Source organism: Symphodus melops (assembly GCF_947650265.1).
Source record: "Symphodus melops genome assembly, chromosome: 9".
NCBI classification, from domain to species: domain Eukaryota; kingdom Metazoa; phylum Chordata; class Actinopteri; order Labriformes; family Labridae; genus Symphodus; species Symphodus melops.
In genome coordinates, this window is record NC_136699.1 from 20,309,242 (window position 1) to 20,330,907 (window position 21,666).

The window sequence follows — 21,666 nt, forward strand, 5'->3', positions numbered from 1 at the left end:
AACGTCAGCTGCTTCTGTTGCTTTTTATCACATCGACGAGAACGCAATAAACTCAGAGTGATAAAGTCACCTTTTGGCCTCGACAACAACTATTTGATTTGAACTTAGTTCTCTGCGCCACGCACATATTCATACAGTAATAACCAATAACGCTTTAAATCTACAGTGTGATACTTTAGTAGACTTGGCATAGTTTATCAGTCTCGTTTTACAGGTTCACATTGACGCCCATGTGTTTGTTACAGTGTCAAAGTGTCACACGGGGGGAATAATCAAAGATTTCATTTAGGCTTTTAAACAACACGGCCATTTTGATTTTAGTCTATGGTCGTAGAACATGAAGAATATATTTGGGCAACAAAAGGCCACGTGTCGGCCAGCTTCGCAGCTGCAGTTTGGATGTTTTAAGACCCAGCAACACCTCAAGGTGTTAATGGGTCTGCTGCCGCCCACGCGCCTATACGGTTACAGGCTCGTGCACGAAAACACCTGGCGTCTTTTCTTTCATGGTATGGTGGGTAACTATTTAATTCTCAAAACGACCAAACAAGGTAAATTCAGGATTATGTAGCCCACAAAGAACAACATGTAATCTAATGCAGCCAAAGTAAGTGAACACAGCATAGCATGCCATCTTTACCTATGGGATTTAAATAAAAGCTGGATCCAAAGGTTTCGAGGAAGACCTTCATCAATTTTCATGCAAAGGTTAAAACGATTTATCGTAAGCAATATTATTTTAACAATAAAGCAGACGCAACAGGCGGACCATCCCAGCTGGCTGTCCTTAGTTTGCATTTGTACTTTAGACGGGTTGGATTTTTTTAAGACCGCTGAAGACTTTGTTGTAGATTATTCATGTACCCTAAATCCTCTGTTGGTGGTACACGGCAGGGAAAAACACATTCATTAATGTGAACAAAGCTGCACTGCTGAGCCTTTTTCAGTGCGCTGATGTGGAGGGTGGGTCAGTGACTGGGTGGCCCATAGCTGCTCCAGTTATTAACAATAAACACTCAAAGGTTGGACTATGAAAAACAGGTTTATTAGTAACAGAGTTACAAGCAGAATTTAGTCAAACTAATGATTAAGCCTAACATCATGATCACCCCTTCTTTGTATCGATGTGTGTGTGAGCTTGTTATTGGATCACATGGTCAGACTTTGCCAGCAGCCACACCCTGAGCTCGCTGATACTCTTGCTGTAAACTGGACAGGAGTTCTCGATGTTGTTCAGATTTCTTTTCCATGTCTTTGAGGAGCGCCTCGTACCTCTGACTGTAACAAGATAAAAACAAAAGTTTATTATTACAAAGTTGGAGAAACACCAAAATGAATCCCATCTCAAAAAAGTTGTTTTTCAGTTTTAATATGTACACTTTTCATAAAAAAAAACTAGTTTTTGGAAAAACATTTTTATAAACAGCAGAAAATAAATAACTTGCATTTCTTGCAAACAGTTTTCAGCAGTTTACATCAGACTTCTTTTTGTTTGGTGTTTACTTCCCTAAAGACAAAAGGTGTCCAAAACAACGGGCTAGTGGTGGGGAAAAAATATTGTTTTATATGGTCCCTATCTTATTAGATTTTTAATAGATTCAATATTTCCAAGAATTAGCTGGTAAGTGCAAACGCTAGCTCTCTCACTAAATAAAAAGCCGAAGAGAGCAGAAAGAAATTCAGCCACTCTCACAGATGACTGGAGCAGATCTTCAAGTTTGTACTAATTCAAAACTAGACTTTGAATCCATTGATCGAGAATCACTTTGAATGGAAAAGAGATTCTTAAATGAATCGTGACCCCAAGAATCGATAACGAATCGTAACACCCAAAGATTTCCAGCCCTACGTCGGACTTTGCTTCCATGTCGCAGATTGGACGCGTTGTCGCGTGACTCTGCGAAAAATAATCGAAATATTCAACATGTGTAAGATTGCGTCAGTTAGAGGATCTGAATGTCGGTATCCATTAATTATTTTAGTAATTTCCCACCCATAAATCAATCTCCCGTTAGTGTCTAGCAGATGAGAGCCATCTAGGAGCAGCAGACACTCAGGTTAGCAGGTCGGATTAAGCAGCACCCCTCACACGGCCTCTTCCCAGTGTTCCTGGCTCCCCTCAGGACACCAGCTTTGCCTGCTGCAGGACACAGAGGAGAGGGCAACCTTTGTCCACAGGGCTGACCAGCTCCTCAGCTCCTGACACCCCCCCCCCCCCCCCCCCCCCCCGGCTTTGGAAGCTGTGAAATTTGTAATCTACCTCCTTCTTGTTTGTTTTTTCCTCACGCCTGCACCATTAACCCCCTAATCATCCTTATATTGCACTCCCTCACTTTATTCTGTTTGATACCAGTTCTCATATATTTTTCATATCATATATTATATTTATTCTTTCAGTATTCACCTTTTTATATAGCTGTAGTACATATTTAGTCTGTTGTTCTATTATGTGCCATGCACCACTATCACTTTATTATTCAGTATCTGCCTACTTGCACATAGCGCTCTCTCTCTCTCTCTCTATATATATATATATATATATATATATATATATATATATATATATATATATATATATATATATATATATATATATATATATATATATATACACACATTCATATTTACTGCACTATAGTTTAGTTTACATCTGTTCACTACTACATGTCTGTTTACATCTTTTGTCTGATCACTGTCCACTTGTAACTTCTTTTATGTAACCTTTTGTTGACACTTTATCTTTGGTTAATTTTTAGTATAGCTGCACTGTTGTTCATTTACTGCTCTGTAAGCCTTTGAAATTGCCCCGCCATTACCACACAGACACCCTGAGGACTATGACATGATGAGTGTGGTGGATAACATCAACTTAACTCTGTACTGCCCTCTAAAGGCACGTGAGCAGGATTACACAGCTGAGCCACGCTCTCACGTCTCCGTGTGGCTATTTAGCTCTAGCTGCTGTTAAAAACGCACACATGTAAGTAGTTAGTGGCAAGTACATTAGTAAGATGTTATTTAACAGCAGGAGGAGTCATATACATTACAATAGAAGAAGATTATAGGTTATCATTTTGAGTTTTGTTAGAGAGTCTCTGGCAAAATCAAACAGGCAGCTGACACTTGGTTCCTACAGAAATCCAAAGGGACAAACCTAGTCCTTTGTTTCAAAAGGAGCCAACTGAGTTGCTTTAGGTGTCTATTTAGCGCACATACATAAATTACAATTAAAGTACAGCTCCATTTGATATCTCTCGTGCTACAGTAATGGTCGACGCTGCCTTCAACAGTTACTTACATAAATAGATTTTTTAAATATCCATAAATACAGCTTCATCAATTACTCACATTTGATTTGTATTGCACTAAATCATAACAAATGTAATCTAAAAAAAAAATATTTTTTATATTATTTCTACAAATCCACCATAAGCAAGCGCTTGGCAACATTAGGCTAAAGGTAAAGAAAAATGACATAATGTATCAGTGGCATAAGGTAGTCACGATGGGCCTCAGCGCACACACACTATTACTCGATATATTTAGCAAAAGTACTGTTTGTTTTTCGTCCAGCTCACAGTACTAAAACGTTATCGGGTGAGCGTTCTTGTCTGTGACATGTTTGCTATATATTTAGCAATAATGTGACAGATGGTAACTAAATGTAACTGTGGGCCTGTGACTGTCTGTGAAACCAACAAAGTCTGATTTAGAATTTTGAATTGCTCGGGCGGCGATGTGCACTGTACTCGCCTCAGAGTTTGGCCATAGCTAACTACAACACATGATCACTTATTATTCTGCAAAAATCTCTGCATATTTAAATATGATGACAATACAAAAAAGGACATTATTCATTTCATCAAATTGTTTGAATATATATTGTTTGTTTGTAGTTAATGTGGAATGAGCGTTTGTGACTGACTATAACACACAACCATGATGGAGGTCAGTATGCCTCTTCAAGGCAACATAAAGTGAATAGCACTATCAGATTATCCACATGTGCTTCTAGGGATACCATTGTATTTCATACACCTAATTTAATGGGCATTCATGAAGTCAGAGCGATCTAGAACAGAGGATGCCCCGCTACCCCACGGGCCGTGGTGCAACTACACGGTTTATATTTATGCCATTGATCAGTGGTGATACTGAATTTCCCTCTGGATCAATAAAGTATCTATCTATCTATCTATCTATTTCTGACAATCAGAAATCATTAGATCAAGCTGCAGGTGAATTCCTTATACACTTTGTCACCGCACAGATGGATGGTTTATTGACGGAAACCACACTGAAATATAATCAATCCAGCTCCACTTAAAGCAATATCAGTGGGGTGTTTTCTTGGCATTATTGCAATGTAGAATGAAAGACAACAGGACCACAGCATGAGTGACTCACATCTCTCCGTTGATGTACTCGAGCCTTTTAGTGACAGTGGCTTTTGCTTCATCCAGGTCTTGCTTTACCAATACTGGACCAATCAGCTTGTAAACTGTGTTCGTGCTATCCAGCAGATCTAGCTCCTGAAAGACATCAAACCCCGCATCACATGGCTTGAAAACTGACAGTGTAACAACAATGACAACAGTGAAGCAGGTGCATTTTCTACAAAATGACAAAAGGAGTTGTTGGTTACCTCTTTGACTATGTTGTTGTCTGTCAGCTGAGTCTCCAGCTTCTGACGGGCTGATATGCTCTTACTCACATCTACAAGCAGCAAAGGTCAGAAGGAAAACAATCAATCTTGCTGAATGATTCAAAAGAAAGAGTGAGCTTTGACTAGCTTATCCTTGTAAGGGATGTTAGCTAGCTCGCTACAACATGGCACAGCATGGAAAACATGCCTTGCTCGTCGGCACCTACCTTTCTGCATCGTTGTATATTTTTCTAACTCCGCTTTCAGTTTCTTCTGAAGGGCCTCTGCCATGTTTGTGTTTGACCAGGGAGTACTATAGACTAATAAACAGAGATATATAGAGAGAAGCTAAGTGTGCTATGTAACATATAGCTCTCTGGGTTTACAGGAAGAGGCAGCGGCACGTGATAGCTGAACCTTTCAAAGTAAAAGCCCTCAGGATTCTCAAAATATGGCAAACTATATTTTTACTATATGTATTGTTTTAATCAATTTAAGGTGCACTATGAAGTTTTGGTAGAAAAATGTGGAAGTCGGATAAATCTACATATTCTGTGTCGGCCTTTATGAATAACTCTATACACAAACTTTCCTGAAAGGGAAATGTAGTCCCTAGAAAACAAGAAGATAAAATGTTAGGTGAGAAGTTATGAAGGGGGGGCAACACTAACAATCCTGGAAGCTTTTCAGCTCGAAACAGTGTCCATTTCTTCATTTGAATACATTTCGTGTATTTAGTTTAGAAAATACAGCATAGCACTGAATCACTTCTCTAACTTTTAAACATTACAATCAAATATAAAAGGTGAACCTTTAATGTAGTGGGGTATTTTTCTTACCCTGTCATGGTTCCGGCAGTTTACGACACCGTTTTACGACACTGCTACAGTTCCTGTCAGCACTGGTACAAGATGGCTTCGTCTTTTTGGAAAGGTGTTGTCGGCGTTGGACTTTTTGCTTTGGCCCACGCAGCTTTTTCAGCAGCACAGCGTAAGTCTCGAAACGTTGCGTGAAAACACGCGTGTCCGTGTGTGTTTTTTGATGCCGGAAGTCTTTGTTGAGTCCAATGGGACAGCCGGGCCTGTCGGTCCAACCACAGAGCTAATAAATGCTAATGCAGCTAAACCCCATCGACAATAATTGACTGAAACCTCGTCCATGCATCTGTGCTTTACAGCTGCTGACAGAGCGAGACATCAGCGTGTTCATCACTTCACAGTGTTTCAATGGGGGGAGGGATTTCCCTGAATCGACATTGAATTTGATAATAGAATTTGCAATGCATTGATGAATCAATATTTTTAACTGATTAAAATGTCTCTGAACCCCCAGATCGGTCATACATGCGACTCACAGAGAAGGAGAACGAGACACTACCCATCGATGTGAGTGACTCTCATGCTCATTCAGTCTGTCTTACAACAAGCTCAAAAGTGTTTACATCAGTCTGTCTTCATGTTTTCAGATTGTACTACAGACCTTGTTGTCGTTTGTGATGACCTGCTATGGCATTGTCCACATCGCTGGAGAGTTCAAAGATATGGACGCCTCCTCAGAACTGAAAAACAAGTGAGTAGAGTTTATTGCACCATGTGTGTTTGAGTCCTGTGTCACAGGTGAAGCCTGCTCACCACCTCAACCTCGTGTACAGGAACATTACTGTGATTAAACTCCCACAGGAAAAACATGAAACCCTCTTTATGTTGCAGTAAAGGATTCCTGGACTTACATGTTGTGAAGGCCAGATGATACTTTACTGTGCATAGTATGGTTGTGCTTTATGTGCATCATGAACATGATCAGCCAGACCTATTTGAACAAAAAACAGAAAATGTAGTAGAATTATTAGTAACAATGAATTTAGAATAATAATAAGCATCATTTCTGAATTTCTTTTTAAATGACCTGCTGTTAAAACTAAACTCACCGATACGACCTCAAATTGAACATTTGACCTCGATTACGATTAATGAACAAATGTTTGGTTTTTGTTTTTTGTCCTCATATTTCACTCACATTGTCTCTAAAGTAAATATGCCCAACTGTTAAAGCTGGGATATTTCTAATGAAAGAGTGCATATCTGATGAACTGTTATTGAATATTTCGATCTGATATCAAAGCACCGCTTGAAATGAAAAGGACACATTGTAGTTTTAAGATAGAATTGATCTAAAACAGTAGAAAATAAATAACTTGCTCTGCCCTGAAAATGATGGGCACGATTACGACGATCAGAAGATCTGAATGTCAGTTTTGATTCATTTTCAATTTATTGCCCCGCTCTCGTAACAATGATAAAAACCCAAAGAATGGCTGCAAGTTTAAAAAATGCAAGTGACACACTATGTACCCTCACGTTGAGCCCGTTGTAATAATGTTTGCTGTGCATGATCACGGCTGTGGTGTTGTGATATTTGATCCGTTGTTGATTCAGAAGTGTGATAACAAAAATTCCAACAAATGAGGAGAAAGCTTCAAGCATGACGAAGGCCCGTGCAGTAAGTGTTGGTTTCAGGTACCATCGCCCTGATGTATGTCATCAGGTTTTATTCCTTCACGTCCACGTGAAGAGAGACAATAGTCATGTGACCCTCACTGTGCCAGCTGAAGGAAGTGTTCAACTCTTCCCAGCTTTCTTTTTAACGTCTTTGTCCTCTTGTTTTTCTCTCTAGAACCTTTGATACGCTGAGGAACCACCCGTCGTTTTACCTGTTCAATCACAGGGGTCGGGTGCTATTCAGCACGCCGGAAGAGGAGCCCTCCTCTGTACGCAACCAGCAAGCCCTTCCCAACCCCTTAAGGTTACGCAAGCTGGAGCATTTGCACTGAGACTGGCCTTTCCTGCCTGTAACTTCATCGTCAGATAAGATTTTGTTTTTTGTTAGACAGAGGGGACGAAGTGAGAAATTCCTCTTCCTCGACTTTAATTTGTATTTGTACATAAACTAATATGCTGTCCATGCATCTTTGTCCATAAAAGTGGTCACCACCATGCTCAACACTGACTGTGCCAACCCATCAATTTTTTCAAGCAGATTTGTTTGTATATACAACAGTATGTTATTGCTTTGGAGTCTTGAGATACGATCTTTCCTTACTGTCCTCTCTGAACTGAAGCAGGATATTGCTGTCTTTTCTATATCCTATGTATGAGGGGCATGAAAACGCCTGTTACCTTTCAAACACACGTCAGTCTTTAGCAACAGTCTGGGGCAAACGTCTGTCAACTCTTAAGAGTTCAGTCAGATGAATGAGGACCATGCATTGTGTTGATGATTTCCTAGAAGCAGGCAGGCTCATCTCGACATCCTGTAAGCGTTGAAGCGGTCTGCTTCAGGAAACCAACTCCAGCGGAGATGTGAGAACAGCGACCTTTAGGCAGCCGCTCTGATGATACTGTGAACACAAAGACTAACTAGAAAGCGCTGGTACATTCATCAGGGTGACGTTTATTTTTTCCCTTCATTTACATTTTGTTAAGATTAAACAGATGTTTTTAATTTAATAAACTGCGTACTGATTTTACATCGTCAGCCTGTTGTGTTTTTCTGTCCATATTTAACAGTTACTCATTTTTCGTTTTACCCATCAGTTTGGATCGAGGGTTTCCTGCAGAGGATAAAAAAGAGATTGTGGCGGTGTCTGATTATTCTGACACATTTCTAATGAATTTAATGACACTGATAACAAAAATATATTGTGGCAATGATTAAGCTGGAGAGGAACGTTTTCAAAGGCACAATTGCGAGGCAGACTGCGAGCTTGTTACTGGGCTCTTATCCCGAAATGTTCCGTCAGTTGCACTTGTTGGACTCAGGGGGGCAGTGTGAGCTTAACTGTTCGACCTCAGGAAAGCTGCAAGAATTGATGAGACTGATGCACCTTCAGTCTCAAATGCCCAGTTCAAAAGCTAATGTAGGTCCTTAAGTGTTAACAGTAAAACACATTTGAAAGGAGGATGGTTTAAACAGATTACACTTTCATATAAAGGTGCTCATCCCCTTGCTTTTTTTGTAGTCCAAATTTCCTTAAACACTTAAATATTGAGTAAGCAGTTTTTGTTTGGTTCTCATAGATAATTGAATCAAATAAAGGCTTTTTAACACCCAGTGCACATACATAGGCAGGCACCCAGTGGTCCTAGAGTCTATTGGGGCTGTAGGCAAAAAAAAATGTTCACAGGGGGCCCCTTCAATCAGTGTTTATCATTGTTATAAATGTTTGACACGGTCTAAACACTGCACGTTTATTTCAGTCACATTTCTCAAGATCGAGTTGTGATGACGTGTTGATTCTGTCTGGCTTCTTTTTTCCATGACTTCTTTTTTTTAACTCCCAGATTATCTCTCTACGTTTTCCTTTCCAGACTTTTATTGACAGACTTTACTGCGGGAGCAGATCAGCAGCAGGGGTCAGTGCTATCAGAAAGGGCCCCCTTAGGGAGGTTGTCTACTGTCATTGCAAACTTTGCACATTTTGAACCACTGCAGTGGTTACAAACGTTTCAGCTCTCGTGGGGCCCCTACGAGCCCGGCCTTGCTTGTTTGCATGTACTGAATTACACGTGAACATTGTTAGGTGTAAAAGGGATGAAAGCCCAATATGGCTGCAGGATGTTCTCCTCTGCTCCTATATGAGACACTTTATCTTCAGAAGTGATTTAGCAAATCAATCACACAAACTTTATTTCCATGATTTGTCAAAGACAAACTAAATGGACTCTTCACTCTGACTCTTAGCTGATTGAGGATCACATGAACATGTTGATGAATCTCTGGGGACCAAAAGCACAACAAAGTGAAGAGCACACATACAAAACCATTCTACCTGAGGTTTATTTTGTGGAAAAAGGTTCATGAAACCTTTCATTTTATATATGTACGTAACAGTTTACAAAATTGGCTTTAAACATGTCATCCAAAATATGTCTTATACTCTGAAAACAAACACAAATTCACAAAAAAATAATCTATAGTCCTTATGAACATTAAAAAGTAGTGTACATGTGTCATAAAAAAGATCAACAAAGATGATTTTTACATCAACCTGTGTCGATGTAAAAAGCAGCAGAGGGCAGATTTGTCAGCTGTCAGCTGAGCCTGGAGTGATGCAGAAATACTTCCCAATAAAGTCATTCTTCTTTCTTGAAATCAAAGGAGTGTTTCCTGGAGGAGGATCTGTGTGTGTGTTATACTGTAAACACTGATGAAGGGAAGGTATTTTAATGGACATGAAAACAGGGATATGGGGTTATTGGTGTGAATCAACTGCAGCTGTAAAAAGGAATAAATAGACATCTGTGAAAGTTCATGTTTGTTGGACTGAGATGTTCCGGTTAGGGTTTGTTCATGTGAAATGTATCGCAGGCTTCAGAAATCTATCTTTTCTTTAAAAGTTTGGTATTTTATTTTATGACTGGGTTAGCTGGAAGAAAAAGTTTCAAACAGTGTTTTCTAACCTGTCAATGGTTAGTTAATTGAATGTTGAGATGATAGTTGAACTTTTAACCACAAATGATCCCATTGAGATACAGCTGTCTTTATACATCACATTATAGTTAGGGTTTTACTACAACATCAATTTAAATGTTTAATACTCAGCTTCTTTCCACCAACCGCTTTTACTTCTTTAACGAATGGTTGCAGTCATACAAACCTTTTTCAGACCAGCTGAAGAAGATGAGTTACGGAGGAATAACATTAGGAATGACTCTGTCCGTCATGTGCCACATGAGGCTCTCACAGCTTATTGTGTATCTCTCTAAAGGAGTGTAAGTGTGTGTATGCCGATACAGACAAAGCCATATGTATGTTTAAGGCATCCATCAATATAACAAGGATTATATTCAAAGTCTCTGTAATAATCCTCAGTGGATCTGTCCTGAAGGCTCTCCTCCACTTAAATCCCAGACCGGCTGCCTCTAACAGGATGTGATGGAACCACACACAGGTAGCTGCTGCTTTCAGTGCATTAGTCCTTTTCCCCCTTCAGTACCCAGTTTTTTTTTTCTTTTCGAAAAACTAATCAAGAACATCTCTTTCATGGTCAACAGAAGACGGGCCAGAGGAGGAACTTCTTTCATTTCACCAGTAACAAAAAAAAAAAAGGTTCAGTACTAACTGCTATAATTATTGAAAGGCTGTGAAGTCGTTGTTTGCTTCTCTTCCAGCTCAGTGAGCGCCCTCTCCAGCTGCTGGATCAGAACCCGCTTCTTGAACCTGCCGGAGAACAATTTGTAATTTAAGGAGCATGCTTACAAAGAAAGTAACAAACATAGAACATTAAAGGCAGGGTTGGTAATTTTCTCCAGATCCACTTTTTAAAGATTCTTATTGAAATGGTCTTTAGGTCCTGACACAATAACTCATGTGTTCTGAAAAAGGAAAGAAAAAAACCTGTCATCTGTAGCAGTTAAAAGCGTGTAAAAACTTCGGCCAATGTCTGCACTGTTCCATTTTTACGAACCAATCAGGTCTCTCCGTCTCCCTGCTTGTTCTCTACCCCATGCATGCATGCATAGAGGGAATGCTACTTTCAAAATCATGCTAGTTTTAGAAAATTACCAGCCCTGCCTATAATGTAGGCGAACCTGCTAAAAATGGTTATGTGTCATTGTTAACAGCTGCAGTGTTCCAAGGACACTAAAACGTCTTTATAATGTGATTAACAGTGACGCAGGCCTGAATGTTGAATGTCTCATTCCCCTCACTCATATTGGCTACTAGCTACTGTGAGCTGTTTTTACACATGAGCTCCAAAGACAGCTTGCTCCTGACATCGTCCTGAGTTGCTAGTTCACATATGTCCTTCACAGCACGAGGCACGACATGATGTAAAAAGTGATGCTGCTGAAATAAAAAAATGTCAGATGCTATGACAGGGTGCAAAATTGTGACGGCATTGTTCTTGCCTTTAAATCAATGCATGCGTGTTTGGGCGTATTCATTGTAACAAAAAACAAGTGGAGAGGAACATACTGGTGAGCAGTAATAGTCGGGCGATACAGACGTCATCAACCCTGCCCACTTCCTGAATACTTCGTGCTGTGCTGACTGCATGTAGAAAGTTTACATACAGTTGGAAGGATGATGTCTGGGTAAGGTCAGGGTGAAACGTGTGGCTCTTTGTGGTATGCAGCTCAACACAAACATTTTGTGTAATTTTAGAGTTTTTTTGCAGGTGTGAAAGAAAGAAAAAAAAAAGAAAAAGAAAAAAAAAGCTTACCTGATGGCCTCTCGGATAGCATATTGGATGAAGTACTTCTTGACGTTAACCGGCCCTTTCACGTGCTGCAGTATCCTGAGTATTGTCGGATAGTCTGAGGGAAAGCAAAGAGTTCAGGAGACAGACAATTGTTTTCAAATATGAAACTTTTTTTAAACAGGTTTGTAAAAAAAAGCAATCATTTCATACTCACTTCTTCCAGGTTTACGGACTTCCTTGATAATCCTGCTCCTCAACTCTGCTTGGCTGCCATCTAGTGGAGCTATATATATAGTCTCAAGTACTGCAAGGTCAGCTTCAGGGTCCTCCTCAAGCTGGCTCTGTGGACTTAGTCTGTCATAGTCGTGTTTCTCCTCCAATGGCTGCTCATCTAGTTGCTCTTCCAGCAGTCTTTCCTCTAGCATGTTGCTGTCTTCTCCCCCATCTGCTGCACACGACCCGGCCTTCTCCTCTAGGCTCAGTGAAGACGGCGGCTCTGTTACAGTGTCTGCCTCAGAGGGCCACATCTCCCCTGACTCAGAACCAAGAACACCGTCACCATTAGTCTCAATGCCACCCATGTTGTTGCCTTCCACTCCTGTGGCAAACAAATACAAAGTTAATACAAGCATTCAGTTCAGTCTGTGCCACATTGTTCCAGTAATGACTCGCACTGATTGGAGCAGTGAGTGTGCGTTTGTTTTCAAAAATCAGAACGTCTTAATTCTACCTTTGGTCTGTGGGACTGATTTGAGGAGGTTCTGCTGCCCTGAAACAGATACTGGATTCTTCCCCACCGCCATGTTGTTTGTGCTTCCTGGGGAGGTCTGTGGCCGTCGCAGTAACGGGGACATACTCCGCCTCCTCTTCATAGTAATGCCTGAGTTTGAATCGCCAGAATTGACTCTTTTCTTATTTTGAGGGCCTGCAACAAACTCGTCTGCCTCATCGATCATCATGCCCTGAGATAAACACGGGGAAAAGAGTTTGTTAAAGAAAAGCACACATAACTAAAGAGTAGAGTCCTTTGTGTTGATTTATTTTGTACCTTCTTATCCTGCTTGAAAGGATTTCCAAATGTGTGCAGGCGTTTAGGTTGGTCAGGGTCGATCTCTCTCAGCGGAGACGTCATCATTTTTAGGTACTCCTGATAGTTTCCCATCTGAGCCACAGGAATACTGTGCAGATAGTCTGACAACCACAGAAAAGTGTTAGGGATTGAAGGGCATTCGTGGATTTGGGGAAGCTTCTTGAATTTGTTTCAAACAGCTTCCACCAATCACGAATGTCTCAGAGCATTCTCAACATGAACAATTCAGAAATAGATTTTGGATTTGCATCGATTCAAAACATGAATTCAGTGCGTGCTGGCCAGGGCACAGGGTAAAATCTTTAACTCAAACTCAACTCTGCATTTTCTGTGGTAGGATGTCATACCTTCGTCTTGTCCGCGGATAAGTTTCTGTGATGTCCGTAGCAAATTGGAGCGCATTCGGGTGAGCTGATCCAGAAGGTTCCGCCTCGGGATATCGTAGGCATTTCGATAAGCTTGAGGTTTTAGATCCTGTAAAAAGTGCATTGGCTTTTTTTGGTTCAATGATCAAACATTTCCCAAACACACAGCAAGTGAAATTTCTGTCCAACATTTACCTTGTTGAGCAGGGCGATCTGGAAGCCAGCAAACTCTTTAAAGTTGAGCTCCACCAGGCGTAGAGGCCCCTCGCCACTGATTCCTTGTAGCAACTGCTTGAAGTCCTGGCGGTAGGCCAGCGAGAGAGAGCTGGCCTGGTTCTTCACCTTGATGCCAGTTTCTTGTGGAGCTTTTTTCCCGACAGAGACAATCAGACGATCAGATTCCATCTTTGCCTGAATACACACGAAGGAGGGACAGAAGCACAACTTTCAACAATGTCTGGTCCGATGCAGAAGTGCTGACAGATATGACACTTTGCTCAGGAGAGGAGGTAGTCAACAGCACAAACACATTTATTTAATTTAGAGTAAAGCTGCACTTTGATTCTAGTTCTCTGTAAAAAAAAAACATAAATCAGCATGTGTAGATAAAAGTGGACGGTCAGTATGAATCTGCATTTTTATTTAGGCCTGAAATAAATGTATCCCTCAGTTGCATGTGTTGTTATCAGAGAGAAGAGGCGAGCTTGATGTACGTCTCAGGCTGCAGTAGATAGTGAATGCGCTGCTTGTCCCATCAACATCCTAGAACCCTAACATACTATTTTAATAAGCCTTTAAATACCAGAAAAGTCCACCAGGTTTTTGTCAGTCAACATCTAAATTGTTCTCTGCACTTCTGATAGACCAGACCTCACTCTTATTCTTAAACCAGCTCCTCCTCGGGAGCACAGATTGGTGCAAATATCTGCACAACTTAAACAGTGTGTGTGAAGATGTCAAACATGTCAGTCAACAATGAGACTTGTGCCCATGGTGTCTTACAGTTCCTCTCTTAACGTTGAAATAGCTCAGAACTGTCCTAAAGGGAACCTGTCGTTGATGAGTTTTTACCTGCTGGCTGAGCTTCTTCAAATAGGAGATAACACTGTAACTCAGGCCACAGTCCATGGTGTCTGCAATAAGATTAGGCGCCCCCATCATCCTCAAGGCCTTTTTTAAGGGCTGTTAGAGGATAGCAAGAGGATACAGTTAGTGTTTTATGCAAAAACAATATCAATCCATGTCCTCAACATATACAAAGAACACTTTACCATGAGGTAGTATGGAGGCATTGTCTTCAGGTACATCTCAAAGGCTTGTCGCCACTTGAGGTTCGGTTTTAGTTTGTGCACTTTAAACAAGTCATCTGAAAGGAGACAAAACAATGGTGAAACAGTGTCTGTTAAGAAAGTTGCTGCAGACTGTTTTATAAATACAGGTGATGAGTTTAAAAAGAGCATTAGGGCACAATCACAGCCCCGTCCTGATTCCCCGCTGGCCAGCATGACCTGCACTCACACTGCTTTAGGACAAACAGGGCCTAAGCACAGTTACCTCTTGTACATGACATAGCTTTATGTTTAAAGCTATTTTAAAGCTTTAGGAAGCATGCTCTTTTTACAAACGTGGACTTGAGCAAAACATTTAAAAAAAGAGATGCACAGTCGACTCTGCATCTGCACGTCGGAGAACAACACAGAGAACAGAACTGCTACTTGACTGACTGGGTTTTATTTTGAGTCGTATTAGTCAGATAAAGCCTGAACACTCTGAGATTTCTCCTGAATGAAGGGTGTCAATGTTGTTTACCCTCGTGCTTGTGCTCGTGCGTGAACTGTACATCTCTTCCAAGAGTGCCGGGGCCAAGGCGGTGTAACGTGCTTGAGTCAATACGGAGCGATCACATCAGTGTGAGGTGTGGTGAAGCGTGCTTAGGCACGGTACTGATTGCCAGTGTGATCGTGCTCTAACAGCATTTACTTCCATGTGCTTCTTAAAATGCCTTTTCCCCTAAGCACCTTGTACAGCATTATTAGAGAACAGAGTATATGTAATTGATTTGTTATGAGGACTAAACAAATGTGAAAAAAGCTTTTTAAAAAAGCAGTGCAGAACCAGAAGTTTTGAAGCTATTTGCACAACGTGTCTTACCAAGTAGTGGCAGGAGGACGGGATAGTTGTAAGGCATGACAAACAGGTTGACACAGGTGAGAGTGGTGCTGGCTTTAAGGTAACCAAATGGTTGCCCAAGGTCATCTTGCTTTGCACTGCTGCTAACAAACACCTGTGGATATAAATACAAAGGTTTAAATAACAATAATGTTTGATTGTGCTTCATAACAAAAATGAGGCTCAATGCTAACTCTGAAATAATTAAAGCCTAAAAAACTCATCAATGTTGCAGACTCATTATTTCTGCTGCTCAGATGTCAGGAAGGTTGATGGGAGCGTGAATATCTGCCATACCTGCCAGCACATGTGTGGGGACTTCCTCTCCAAAATGAACTGGGTGAGTGGAGATGGCTCTAGTTCATACTTGTCGAAGGGAAGCTTGTCGATCACCATTGGCTCACAGTCAACGCACGAGAAACGCACCACGGGATGTGAAGAGCGAGGTGGCTGTGAGCAGAGAAGGAAGTGACGTGAATCACTTGTTGAACATATTCATGCATTGTTTCAACATATTAGGATGATGCAGGTGATGCATATCAAACCATTGGTTTTCCTAGTTTGACACTTGATTATGGTTGGTTTTAAGAGACAGTCAAGCCAGGAGTCTTTGAGTAAAGGTGCATTTAAGGAGACAAACATGTCAATAGAAACACAGTTAGATGTCTGAGACAGTCCCCAGAGTTTATTTATTGTGTACTTGTACACATTATAGGCACATTAAGCATCTTTTATAGGTAACCTGCAGGTTGATAGACTTAAGCTGCAGCTCAGATATTATCAGCCTCTCTCTGCTCACCAGGGTGGGAGAATTCTGATCCGGCCAGAAGGACTCTGGTATGGGCCAATGCCCGACTGGAACTCCTGTTTTAGGGTTTGGTCGCACATAGATGAGTTTGTGGCAGCTGTGCCATGCCTGTGAGCTGAAGGAGGATACAGGACGACTTGACTCCACCGAGCTCTCTGTAAAGAAGAGAATTAGCAATAAAGGGAGAGAAAACACTTCTCAACCAAAAAACAACAAACACACTCTTTAAGGCAAATTAGGATTTCTGATTTATGTCCTTGCAGATAAACAAACTGACTTGATGAGCCTTTATATGGCCTGATATTCTATGTACTGTATGCTAAACTGTTTTGACTTCTTTCAGTGAGCCAGAAACTCACCCTCCCCAACAAGAGGCGGATCAGGCCCCGTCTTCTCAAAATTAAGGACAACACCACTTTGAACTTTTTGGACCAGAGACTCCAGACACTGATTCAACATCCTCTGTGTCCGCACGCAGTAAGATCGCCCTAAAAGAGAGAGAGAGAACAGGAGGCATTACTATCACACATAACAGAATGAATTAGTGCTATTAAAAGGTTTGGAAACATAATGAAAACAATCGGTGCACCAAAATAAGAAACTGCCAAACCTCCAGTGACTTCACACATCTGGGTGATGGCAGACTCATCTGTAGGAACACTGCCGAGCTGCTCGCTGTCTGGCGTGGTTGCTCCCGGCAACCTCAGCACCAGTGCAAACAGACGCTGGTCCCATCGAAAAGGCTCTTTGGTCAGCTCGCTGCCTGCCAATGGAGAGTTTAGGGGCAGGTGTAGCTGCACAACAGGCAGGGCAGAGAAAAGCAAAGTTTTTCAGTCAGGACACCAAAGTACACAATATCATGGTTAAATGTGTCTGTGCTCTCACCTCATCAGGCACCCCAGAGCTGTGTGTCAGCTTGTTCCCATCAGTGATAGTTATGATCACAGATGGCTCCAGGAAGAAAGGGTTGCGGCCCTGAGAGAGAAACAGTAACATGCAGCAATTTAATCCAGGCTCAGGCTAACAGTGACCCCATTCTTTCCCATCGGTCTGATTTTTTTCTGTTTCTTGATTATCGTACAAGTTCTGTGTTTCAAAAAGACAGGTGTGCTATTTCATTTTTTTATTTTATAAGCTCCACACCTCTGTTAACCGCCTGCATGCTTAAAATGAAGAGTAAGCGTTTAGTCTTGAAGCTGTACACAAGTGTCCTTGGGATACTCGTTTAGGGACAAAGGTCTGTACCACTGTACTGCAGGGGTCTGCTATGTGTGTCTAATTTAAACACACTTAAATAGATTAACAACCCCCATACACTGAACTTGTGTGGTTACTTGAGAGTAGTAATCTATCCCTGTTTCAAGAAGGGGCTCACTGAGCCAGGACAGACTGGAATAAGCTGCAGTGAAAAGTCAATAATCTTCTCTTTGTCTCCAGTAAAGGAATAAAGAGGAGCTTTGTTACGTTTTTAATCAACCTTTATTAATCCAGGGAAAGCCAACACTTACTGAATCATATTGCTACATCAGGAAAAGCCATTTTTGTCTTGTGCAGCTGACTTCACCTTCCCTGTCATCAGCACTTCTTTTCCCACTTTTATTTTTAAACGTTCTTGTCTTTTATGTGAAAATAAGTGTCTCTCTTTTTATTTGCTTCCCTCTGCATTTTTTTTGTCCTCCTTACACATTATTCGGACTATTTTTAAAACCTGCATGGAACTCAGATCGTAGCCTCGCCTGCTTATTGCTTACACAAATAAAAAGTGTCACCGAACAATACATTGAATCTGCAGTTCACCAGACTTACACGAGGCAAACATGTTTACATATCAAATGAAAGACAATCAGTGTGATGAAACACATCTTAATGAGGACAAAAGATAAGTCACCCTCTTGATGATCATTGTTTATAGGGCCTTAAATATAACTAAAAGTACTTTAATTCGGGCACACTGCTGCACAAGAAATGCATAATTGTATTTTGGCATCACCTGTCCATAGTTGTCGATGCCGGAGACCAGGCGGTTGAGGTTAAGCAGGTCAAAGGCTGTACGGAGAGCGTGGCCTAAGGTAGTGAGCCCAGACGCCTGCAGGTTCTTGAGCTCGCACATGAAGGTGGCATGGTTCTCCTTCCAGCCTGCCTGAAAACCACGCAACACACAGTGAGGTGATTGAACTGCAGAGCAAACAGCGACGAAACAAAGGCGAGAGTAGCTGCGATCTAAAATAGATCCACAGATATTTTCGATGGCAATAACAATAAAAGCGGAATGACTTTTGTTCATGGACAGTCACCCTTGGTAAAAGCAGTTATAAATACCCACTGTTTCTGTGCAATGCGACATGAGGGCAAGCATTAAAGGAAATCAGGTTATGTCAAGCTCTGGAAATAGAAGATAATATTGTTGAAAAGCAGGCCAACATGTGAGCTGGATGTTGCTGTTTAAGAAAGAGTCTAATCTCATTCATGACAAGCATCCAAAAATACATTTCCCACCGCTTCATGTCCTCTGTGACAGAGATACACTCCCACAGGAGAGGATGTGGCCGTGTCACTGCTCATAGACTTTTCTACAGCGGGGTCAAGTACCTTACTGCTGCAGCTTCATGCTTAATCTAAGGATGACCTGCAAGCTTACCACTTCCTCAATCAGGAGAGGGAGGGGAGAGGATAAAGAGAGAGAGAGAGAGAGAGAGAGAGAGAGAGAGAGAGAGAGAGAGAGAGAGAGAGAGAGAGAGAGAGAGAAACTTGCAGCACTTGAATCAACATGTTTGCTCTGAGTCAGGCCAAAAAAAGCACACAATGGTATATGAAGGATGTTGGATGATTATGATACCTTTATAGAGCCGGCACAGCTGTAGGTGGAAACACACTCACAGGGGAAGCAGCAGACACAGACAACTGTGTAAGCCAGTAAGGCTTTGATTGTATTCAATAATTCAGACTTCAGAACATTCCTATTTTCCTCTCGTCCAACCTCCTTTCTCTCCCTCTGCATCAACAATTTATTGCATATGTAACTGTGCAATCAGAGTAGCTCCATTCTGTACAACATTGTCCTTTCATCACAATGGTTGTTGCACAAAGCAGACAGCAATAACAAAGGAACAGGCATAGAGACGAAGGGCAGGAGGAAGAGGAGTTAAGGGCAGACTTTGCCTTGATGATTCTATGTGAGGAGAATTCAATGTTGGATTATTTGGCTAAAATGTTATGTACAGGGCTGTTTCAGTGGGATGTTTAAAATGTTGGACTAGACTTACTCAAAATGTAATTTAAATATACTTTATTAATCCCAGAGGTGAAATTCTGGTTTGCACTCTGTTAGTCTAGAGACCTGCTTGTCACACACACAGGCCTCAATCACACACATGCACACACACACAGGACCTGTGGCCATACATTAGTGGAGAGATGTCAGAGAAGGGCTGCTACACACTGCAAATACTGCATCACAAAAATGAGAGCATGAGGGCCTTCAGACCCACATACTTTATGCCTAAAGGAATAGAATACATATAAAGCTATAATGTGTTAGGGACTGGTGCAGTGAGCTCAAAGTGATCTTTGGATAGGTATTTTAAAAAGACATATCATAACGCATACATCAATAATCTTAATTAAAAAGAAAAATGACTAACTGCACAAACTAAAACATGTTCTAACAACCTATGTTTTTTTATAATGTACAATATATCTTGGCACGTTTTGGTAGGAGAGTGTTTGTCAAGACTTCTCATACAGATCGATATCTGGCTGAGATAAAGGACTTCAGGGATGTATGTGGGTCTAAAACATTGTGCATGTTTGCGTAAAGTTGAGTGAGAAATGTGTGCCTGGTTTTAAAACTACTTAATAGATTAGTGTGGTGTGTGGTGGGTTGCTTGCCTGGCCATGAAATTATTGCAGTAATTCATACTTTTTTTTCTTTTGCTTTAGTATGAGTGACCAGCAATCAGAGAGTTTAAATGAATTTTAATTATCATATTAATTGCTATAATTTTTCTTTTAGCAAACTCACATAAGTAGCAAAATAAAAAAATAAATAAAAACTCATGATGAAGGGTTTATCAACTTTCCACCAAGATTGGCCAATAGGAAAGCACGGATGAGGGAACGAGGAGGGGGTGATATGATTGGCCGACTCCTTAACCAATCAGGACATTCTACTTTCAAAAAAACAGTGACGTCATACGTGATAATAAATCTCTCCGCCTCCATCTCGACGCCTGAGACTTTTCTCAACACAAAAGCAAAATGTCCGCTGGATGGTAGGAGGCAGTGCAGCTCCGGGTCTGGAGTTAAAAAAAAGAGCCGTTTTTGCCACCGGGAAGCCGCCCAGCACTGACTACAAACCAGAGGGACAATAAAATCCAATCGTAGAAAATACGTTCGTTCTGTGAAATGTAAAAAATGTTTCTGCTAATTACCTTGACTCCGTACGGCGGATCATCGAATGTAACTAGCATGTACCTGTCGCCTCTACTAGCCGGGTCTCGGGCACGCAGCTGTCAAAAAAGAAAACCAAAACAACATGTATTAATTTCGACCAATCTTGCCCAAGGAATCCTAAGCCCTCCAGCGACTCATACTTGCTGAAAAAAACGGGGTAAAATAATTCTTTACCTTCATAAAGACCTCAACCGCGCCTTTAGCAACGTCCAGATACGTCGTACCCAAATAAGTGCGCTGATTCATAGAGGCGGACGTGTCTAACAGGAAAACCAAAATAGGCATTTTTAAAATGTATAGCCGCGGCTGTATGCTTTTCTAAAGTAACTGTTTCCCACATATGACCTATCGTGCGCTAAACAGTTCACACATGTGTATATATTTGTTATAATAAGCCCCCCCCCCTTCTGAAGAGGGCCGTTGCTTTCGCTCCCTCTCTAGTCTACAGCTCTGTCTGTCTCAGCTCCTCGCGCTGTTCAACTTCTGCTCCCAACCGAATGGAACGCCCCGCTCCCTTCACTGCGACCCCATTGGCTGAGCACGATTGTATTAACCACGCCCCGTCAATACGTGAATGTATAAAAAGATGGAGGTCGAGGCGGTTAGAGTGCGTCGTAGTAACCCATGTGTCCTCTGTCGTGAACGTACATATTTGATGTGCAGAATTATATTTTCTTGAAGAGAGATGACTGATAAACAATTCCTTCCTCAATACCTCTCATCCTGCACTATCTCCCTCTCTTGCTCTATCTTCCTCTGCCTCTCTCTAGCAGACAACTATTATAATTATTTTTTTTGACATTGATTCGTATTGATTTTTTTACCATTACAAAGAACATTTAATGACAAATTGCTCTTACATTCTCAGCAGTAACACAACATACATAAGAAAAAGACCAATAACGTTAGATTAAAAAACACAGACTCGCAAGG

General features: G+C 41.2%; 3 protein-coding genes across 3 annotated transcripts; 1 reads left to right on the forward strand and 2 right to left on the reverse strand.

Moving 5' to 3' along the window:
• Positions 1–1,023: 1,023 nt before the first annotated feature.
• On the reverse strand, positions 1,024–5,207 carry pfdn6 (prefoldin subunit 6). The gene is made up of 4 exons (XM_079352617.1): positions 4,873–5,207; positions 4,646–4,716; positions 4,408–4,532; positions 1,024–1,278 (listed from the first exon to the last, which is right to left on the reverse strand). Exons 1-4 carry the CDS (start codon positions 4,934–4,936, stop codon positions 1,158–1,160), a joined length of 381 nt encoding a protein of 126 aa, XP_079208743.1. The 5' UTR covers positions 4,937–5,207; the 3' UTR covers positions 1,024–1,157.
• A 269-nt stretch (positions 5,208–5,476) lies between these two features.
• Positions 5,477–8,171, forward strand: mmgt1 (membrane magnesium transporter 1). The gene is made up of 4 exons (XM_079352616.1): positions 5,477–5,635; positions 5,978–6,030; positions 6,111–6,214; positions 7,319–8,171. The coding sequence occupies exons 1-4, from the start codon at positions 5,491–5,493 to the stop codon at positions 7,473–7,475; spliced, it is 459 nt and encodes a 152-aa protein (XP_079208742.1). The 5' UTR covers positions 5,477–5,490; the 3' UTR covers positions 7,476–8,171.
• A 2,536-nt stretch (positions 8,172–10,707) lies between these two features.
• On the reverse strand, positions 10,708–21,222 carry ints6l (integrator complex subunit 6 like). The gene is made up of 18 exons (XM_079352235.1): positions 20,908–21,222; positions 20,712–20,789; positions 18,272–18,421; positions 17,167–17,256; positions 16,892–17,075; positions 16,641–16,769; positions 16,273–16,436; positions 15,771–15,923; positions 15,456–15,588; positions 14,576–14,670; positions 14,376–14,486; positions 13,500–13,715; positions 13,287–13,413; positions 12,898–13,040; positions 12,580–12,811; positions 12,064–12,447; positions 11,871–11,964; positions 10,708–10,864 (listed from the first exon to the last, which is right to left on the reverse strand). The coding sequence occupies exons 1-18, from the start codon at positions 21,016–21,018 to the stop codon at positions 10,762–10,764; spliced, it is 2,697 nt and encodes an 898-aa protein (XP_079208361.1). The 5' UTR covers positions 21,019–21,222; the 3' UTR covers positions 10,708–10,761.
• Positions 21,223–21,666: the final 444 nt, after the last annotated feature.

Bases quoted from the DNA above. Each gene is read 5' to 3' on its own strand.
- ints6l (XM_079352235.1), bottom strand. From the start codon at position 21,018: ATGCCTATTTTGGTTTTCCTGTTAGACACGTCCGCCTCTATGAATCAG. The intron at 16,437-16,640 runs GTGAGTTTCTGG...TCTTCTTTACAG, and splicing joins TCCGCCTCTTGTTGGGGAGG to AGAGCTCGGTGGAGTCAAGT. The intron at 14,487-14,575 runs GTAAAGTGTTCT...ATCCTCTAACAG, and splicing joins TGCCTCCATACTACCTCATG to CCCTTAAAAAAGGCCTTGAG.
- pfdn6 (XM_079352617.1), bottom strand. From the start codon at position 4,936: ATGGCAGAGGCCCTTCAGAAGAAACTGAAAGCGGAGTTAGAAAAATAT. The intron at 4,717-4,872 runs GTAGGTGCCGAC...TGCTGCTTGTAG, and splicing joins ATATACAACGATGCAGAAAG to ATGTGAGTAAGAGCATATCA. The intron at 4,533-4,645 runs GTAACCAACAAC...GATGTCTTTCAG, and splicing joins ACAACAACATAGTCAAAGAG to GAGCTAGATCTGCTGGATAG.
- mmgt1 (XM_079352616.1), top strand. From the start codon at position 5,491: ATGGTTCCGGCAGTTTACGACACCGTTTTACGACACTGCTACAGTTCC. The intron at 6,031-6,110 runs GTGAGTGACTCT...TCATGTTTTCAG, and splicing joins ACGAGACACTACCCATCGAT to ATTGTACTACAGACCTTGTT. The intron at 6,215-7,318 runs GTGAGTAGAGTT...TTTTCTCTCTAG, and splicing joins TCCTCAGAACTGAAAAACAA to AACCTTTGATACGCTGAGGA.